This window comes from Syngnathoides biaculeatus, chromosome 1 (assembly GCF_019802595.1).
Source record: "Syngnathoides biaculeatus isolate LvHL_M chromosome 1, ASM1980259v1, whole genome shotgun sequence".
Lineage (NCBI taxonomy): Eukaryota > Metazoa > Chordata > Actinopteri > Syngnathiformes > Syngnathidae > Syngnathoides > Syngnathoides biaculeatus.
The window spans coordinates 1,610,566-1,617,885 of NC_084640.1; the positions used below are offsets into that span (position 1 = coordinate 1,610,566).

The 7,320-nt window shown below is 38.0% G+C and overlaps 1 protein-coding gene across 1 annotated transcript; it reads right to left on the bottom strand.

The window, feature by feature from the left end:
• Window positions 1-619: 619 nt before the first annotated feature.
• Window positions 620-7,307, bottom strand: ppt2b (palmitoyl-protein thioesterase 2b). Its single transcript, XM_061820075.1, has 8 exons — window positions 6,875-7,307; window positions 5,317-5,470; window positions 4,559-4,654; window positions 4,361-4,468; window positions 4,125-4,208; window positions 2,983-3,067; window positions 2,687-2,741; window positions 620-2,502 (listed from the first exon to the last, which is right to left on the bottom strand). Exons 1-8 carry the CDS (start codon window positions 7,055-7,057, stop codon window positions 2,359-2,361), a joined length of 909 nt encoding a protein of 302 aa, XP_061676059.1. The 5' UTR covers window positions 7,058-7,307; the 3' UTR covers window positions 620-2,358.
• Window positions 7,308-7,320: the final 13 nt, after the last annotated feature.

Below are 7,320 nucleotides of genomic sequence, written 5' to 3' on the forward strand. Positions count from 1 at the left end.
ACTTCAGTGATTTACCACGAATTACAGTCACTGTATTCCATCAACAAAGCTTTGACAAAAATTGAAGTCATTATCATTGTTTCCAAATTTTTCCCATACAAGTTTCGTGTATTATCGCTTGTTTGTCTTTACTATTATGGGCTAATGTTTTAAATTACCTTTTTTGAAAGCAAGACTAAATGTGGCTGTTTTAAGTATTGGGCATAGTTACACATAATACCAAACAGGCATTAAAAAGTTTGGCTCAGTTATCAAAACACTGAGTGTCATTACTACTTTTATGAAATTACATGAAAATGACCCACAGACATTTTCTAAATGATGTGACTCAAAGCAGGTTTAAATTCTTTTATCGATGAGAGACATATGCCATCCAAAATTTTAGGGCACTCTCAAACTAGCTGTATGTGTACATTATATTTTTACACTTTAACATAGTTTACTGATTATAAAGCCCTTGCAATGAACATGATAGATGACATCCCAGGGAACCATACAATCACAAAGTAGAACAATTAAAAATGAAATCGGGCCACGGTTTATGTCGGATGCAAAGTGCCATTTTTTAGCTTATCAATACAGTACCAAAATACTTACTTATATATAGTTCCACTCAAAGCACGTTTGTAACCTTTTATTGAATAAAGACAACACCTCAAAACAGATTACACACTATAAACTTGAGGACACTGTCAAAATAGCTGTATCTGTTTATATTTTTAAAAAGTCCAAGTTCACACTGTGCAGACAGACAATGAACATGAAAGATGACATCTCTTAAAAGCATGATATAAAGTTCGGTAAAATAGTTTGTACAAGCATACTTTATACAAAAAAAATGACAACAGTATGACATTCAATTTAAAGCTTCAAACAGACCATTCCCCATTCATATTTGAATTCATCATACAGTTTACAATTCCTTTCAGGAAGTTTTATAGAAGTACCTTCAAATCTGCCCATATAAAAAAAAGTTCCCATGATATCCATATCTTTATTTGAAATACTACAGTATGGTTATTATGAGAATGAAATCGCTTGCAAGATGGGCACACAATCAAAGGTTGCTCAAACGACTAAGGTCTATAGGCAAAGGTCAAAAGTGATGTTAATTGTAATAAATGAACAGACAAGTATCCATTAAACAGAATACTGAAATCTTTATGACTACTACACTAATATCTCTTTAGCACTATCACAACAAGCAGTTTAACTGAGCACTTTCGGTTTGGGACAGGAAACACTGAGGCATGAAGGGGGAAATTTAAGGCATTAACTACAAAAACTGTTCCTACTCATAATGTAGTCTAAAACTGCATCATTGCCCAAGTCATTTTGAGCTTACCATCATAGCATCAATAAAAACATCAACTATGCTACAAGGCTAACACTATTATGTTCACAATATTAATAACAAGAAAACATGGAAAACTAAGCACAAACATTTAAAAAAGGACTGCATTAAATAGGATTAAGGCAGTGACAGCAGATGATAGAACGTCACTCAGGCACTGTTGTCACGTGTCGCTTCGAGGTACAAGTGTGTAACCAAAAACTGCTCAACACACATCGAAATGATGCCTGACTGATGAATGAGCTGATTCAACACTTCTTTCTGGAGATCTTCCTCATAAATTTTGGCTCTAGGTGATAGCTTAAATGCTGGTAAACTTGTACATCTATGGAAGCATTTACTTGTTTACAGTCGTTGACAGTTTGTGCCTTTTATGTGTCTCTTTACAATTAACAAAATATATATATATATATATATATATACAGTATATTAAAAAAACCTGTACTGTAATTACTTAAAAATCATGAAAAATGGTTATTTGATGGTTGTGCCAGAAGTAGAATAACAGGATAAAGCTTGTACCTTCAAATGTGGTTTAAAAAAAAAAAAATGAAAATTACTGCAAGCAAAAATGAGAGAATATGGCCCAATTAAAACAGTCTTACTCGTAAGGTTCATTTCAATTTTGTGTTACACCACTTTTTTTTTAACACTTCTGAACCCTTGTAGGGTATCTTTGGCACTTTGGGAAAAATACTAGCAAGATAAAGTAGTTCTACTACTGCACTTGAGTCATTCTCTTAATGTTTGTAATTGTCTAATTATTAGGGAGCTGTTAGCTTGTTTATCAAGGCTATTAAATAAATACTTAAAGGGCTTTCCATAGCCATACTTACTTGTTGTTCTGTTTTTCACATTTATAGCCTAGAAGTATTTTTTTTCCCCCCAAAAGAAATATTGCTGCCGTGACAGAACCCTGTTGGAAACTGAGGACCCTCGTTGTAACACAGCAAGAAGCTCATTTTGCAAAAAAATTTGATGTTTAGGACTGAGTTTGTTGAGTTTCAAACCAGCCACTTCTCCATGCAAGTGTGGAATACAGTCTCATTGGAGTGCCACCAGACATGGTGGACATCAGGAACAGAACACAAGATCAGATCGCCACGAGCTGCCAGTGTCTTCAGACCAAAGACATCCCTTAAGTAGACCTGGATAATGATAATATAATGTTACTTCTTCTGGGTTAGCCTTTCTCTGCTTCTTTTCTCGTTATATGGGCCACTCATGACTTGCATTAACCTTAACCAATACACAACATAATGGCTCCCCAAGTCACATAACTGGAATGTTCATGATGGGAAAGAGTCATACAGTAGATGTGCTTTTACTCACGCCTTGTTGCTGCATCTCAACAACCACCTCGTTGTCATCAAAGAACCCAAACTGACTAAAAAAAAAAGAAAAGAAAAAAATCCAAGCGGAACACTGAATCTGTGTGTGAGTGTCACGGGGGTCAACTATTTATCTACATGCAAATGGGGGTGGGGGTGGGGGGAGGGGAAACAAGTAATATGTGTAAGCCAAGAAGAGGAAACATTCTCATGGTACAACTGTTTGATGTTAAAAGCAGAAGTGATACGTGGCAAACAGTACAGTGCAAATATTGTTGCTTCAAAAGAAGAACTCACCTCGACTGCCAGGGAGTGATGACTCCGTCGTCCGGTCCTCCGATAAGCACCAGCTTTTTGATTCTCAAGAAATTTTTCTTCCATTCTTAGAGATGGAAAAGATTCATCCTCGTCATACTAATGCAACAAGTGCTAAAATAACAATATGTAAATCCGCAGTAAAGTCAGCCGTGTGATCCTATGATTGGTTCCACTTTATTATAAAGTAGGTAGTTACTATACAGTAAGTCTTTTTTTTCCCAACTGATTGATTTTAAGCCGGCACAGTGGGTCAACTGGTAAAGCGTTGGCCTCACAGTTCTGAGAATTCGAGTTCAATTCCAGCCCCATCTTTTTGGAGTTTGCATGTTCTCCCCGTGCCTGCGTAGGTTTTCTCCGGGCACTACGGTTTCCTCCCACATGCCAAAAAAATGCAACATTAATTGGACACTTGAAATTGCCCCTAGGTGTGATTGTGAGTGCGGCTGTTTGTCTCCATGTGCCCTGCGATTGGTTGGCAACCAGTTTAGCGTGTACCCCACCTCCTGCCCGATGACAGCTGGGATAGGCTCCCGCACTCTCTTGACCCTTACGGCTAAGAAAATGAATAGATATTATTATTTTTAAACCATTCAGAATTGGTCAACAGCTGAGATAGGCTCCAGCACTCCCCGCGACCCTCGTGAGGATAAGCGCAAAGAAAATGGATGGATGATTGATTATATTTAGCAATAGTACAGAAAGGCACATATTAGCACTTCCCAACAACAAACACACGGAGATGATATCTTCTCCCAACTTTTTAGCTCAACTCCTAAATTGCAAAGATGCCTCCTGCATAAGATTTACATATACAGTGGACCCCCAGGCAAGACAGTTAACAGACAAAAAAAGCTTGCAACATGTAACTCAAATCAGCAAGCCGATAAAAAAGCATTTAAAAGAATTTACTGCTGACATTATTTTTGCAATCTCAGATGTAGCCTTCAGTCTCAGATAGTGATTAAACAATATTATTGTAAACGAATTGTTCTTAATGACTTTGTTTTGTTGTTCTTGTATTCCGATCACTGTCTGTCATACGGTCGAAATCACTTTCAGACAATCTGATGTGCACGTGTGGTGAATTTAAAAATGAGCTTGAGCAGGAGGAATTTGCTAACCTGTTGAATTTGGATTAGGTCTGTCGCTGTTGAGCAGGGCCAGATAATCACTGCTGTTGGCGTACATGTCCCTGTGGTGGGGGTCTGTAGAAGGAGAACACAAGCGGAGAGATGAACTTACTGATCTTCCATGTGAGAACAGTCTTTTGAAATTTCAGTTGAGTTGTTCAAGTGGAGTGTGCAATAATTCAAAAGCATGAAACATGCACATGTCAAATTGATCGTGTGAGTCGTACCGTTCCAATAGTTACAGATAGATATTCTCTGGCCCACGGCTGTATAACAGAGATGGTACAGGTTGGACTTGACAAACTGAGGAAACAGATACTTCAAGTAGTTGGTGTCTGGAAAAAAATTTAAAATTACATCTTCGTAACGACTGAGGAGTTGGAGCAGATACTAATCACTGATTGCCTTTTCGAGAAGGAACTCACCGCCATATTGCCCAGCTTGAGGCGAGGACAGCGAAATGAAGGAGTGCACGTTATGATCTGGCAAAGTGGACAAGATTCCCCTGCAAACGAGTCCACCTGAAACAACAGACACCCTCATTCACTGTAGCACCAAAAGTATTCGCTCACCCGCCTCGACACTGATATGAATTTAAGCCACAACCCTTTCTTCATCAATAGGGTTTAATATTAAGTTGGTGCATAATTTATCACTATAACAGCTTCAATTCTTCCGAAAAGATTTTCCACAAGGTTGAAGAGTGGTTTTACAGGAATTTATGACCACTTTTTTTAAATTGCACTCTATAATAATTATAAGAACATACAGTAATACCAAGATTTGATATAATGCAAATAAATAATTTGATAAAAATTTGTGCATCACGATTAATTCATAACATTGAAATAGAAATATGTTGCTTTTACACAGTGCATTATCAGCACGCAGCTAGAAAAAAATAGAATAACCTGATAAGTTAAAGACATTTATGAAATGTCAGTACATATTACAATAAAGAATGCTCAATGGGAATTTCCACCCAACGATTAAACAGAAACAAATGCTTCCCTTTCCTTCCAGCTGCTGTTGTGTAAATGAAGACTTAGTCAGAAAGGAACAGTCATTCGAAGGTCAGCGTTTGCAATAATAACACGAAATACATAACTTTGCTTTTATTATCTAAAACAAACTGCACGAGTGTAACATGCACACGTGCGCACATACATACACTCAAACAAACCTTGAGAGTAGCAGATTAAATGAACTCCCTCCGCTGAATTCTGCATGATCGGATAAATGACCGCCTTGAAACCATGCACCTGTTTCCACATGGGCCGCAGGCTGGAACTTCGGTCGAATAAGTCAATCACTGTCACATTGGTTCCAGGATGAGACTGGACCCCCCACCCCCAAAAAAAAAAATAAAAATAAAAAAAAAAGACAGGGAAAAAGTGTTACAAAAAGGCAGATGAAAGTTTCACACAGGTTGTAAGCAAAGTCTGTCTTCTCGGAATCTAAATAGTGTGTTGATCCCGCCATGAAATTTAGTGTTGAGCAATTTGTAATTTGTTTTACAAGAAAATGTCACCCTAAACTTCAAAATGTCATCAAGCAATGCTTAAGTATGGTTTTATGATAATTTACTATCAACGGTTTTTGGATCAACAGATTGTCTGGACGTGCTTTTTACCCATATGACCCTCCACAGAATGATCACTACACAAGTACTACAAAACAAACATTGTAGTGTACCACCATTTCCCACATTTAACCTGATTGGAATTTCTTTGTGGGTTGTTTATTGAGGTAAATGTTGACTGATGTTGCCAGATGTGCTTTTCTACTGGCCCTTTAAATCATGTTTCTCTTCTCTGCATATACCCAAGACAGACTTTTAATTCTATGGAAATGTGTTACTTGAGTTTGAGGTTGTAGGAGTGAAAACGGGAACAAAATATCAGAATTATCTTTTCAACCTTTTCTGTGTCAATATCACCTTCAAAACAACTCAATTCGCAATAGATTCCTGAAAAAAGTAATTAACGTTCCACCACTGACAACCATTTTGGAAGATGTCAGGGAGGCTGGAGCATCCAGAGAAAACCAAAGCAATTCACTAACCTCTAGTTCAGCATGTTGCCACAAAACAGGTTTTATCAAACCTAAAAAAAGACGAAGTACATGATAAAATGACAATAGCTCTAGTTCTGTTGTCACCAATATGGAGCTCGCTGGGGCAGGTGGCTCAAAAAGACCACAAGTAGCCAGAAGGCCTGTTCTAAAAATACCTCACCAGTGATGAGACCTTGCGATTTCCTTGGAACGGTTTAAGAGAGGTTATTTGAAAATGTAAACACTTGCAGAGGATTATAGAAATAAAATGCTGCATATTTTTCTGTATCCTTCTATGTTAGGGCATTGTTGACAATTGTGAAGAATCATTGTCTTTACAGTTACTGTATTAATAACATAAATGAAGGTTATTTTATTGCATATAAGTTATTTAAGATGTTTGTATTTAACTCTCCGTTTTCAGAAAGATTAGTGATCCTTGCTAGTATGTTTAAATTGCACTGAAAATGACAGGGTTAATCTAACACCCCCACCCTCCAAAAAAAGTTAAAAAGTGCACTAGATTCTCATATAAAATAGTTACAGAAACTCGTTGAATAACAGATTTGATGTGAGGCCTGCCCGTATTTACTAAAAAGTGCAATTACATAGTCTACTTTTCAAGATTGAGCTGGCACAACAAAATAAATAATGACACCAACTGGCTTTCCAGCTTGACCACTCACCTGGTTAATGAAATGCTGGAGGGTCTTAAAGTCTTCAGAGCTGTCGAACAAGCCGTGGACGATGATCACCGGCTTGTAGGCGACCGCGGCAGCCCACAGACACGCAACGAGCAGCGGCCACACGAGGCGGGCTGCCCCGCTGCTCCTCTCCTCTCTGCGGCTGATCACGAAGCCCTTCATCATAACTTACTGAAATCAAAACCCCGCTCGACTAAAACAGACAGTAAAAGTTGAAATTCCCTCCATTCCCCGCTCTCGCTTTGCTGACAAATACGGCGAGATTGCCACAGAGTTGGTTTACAATCGACATTTGCTATGACAGATAAAATCCCTTTGACGGTTCCAGTTCGGTTGATCGGTGGGAAACACCTGCTGGTGTCTGCAATCCACAGAGACTGAAGTAGTGTTTATGGTTTTTTTTTTTTTTTTTTTTTTCCGGCCTAAAT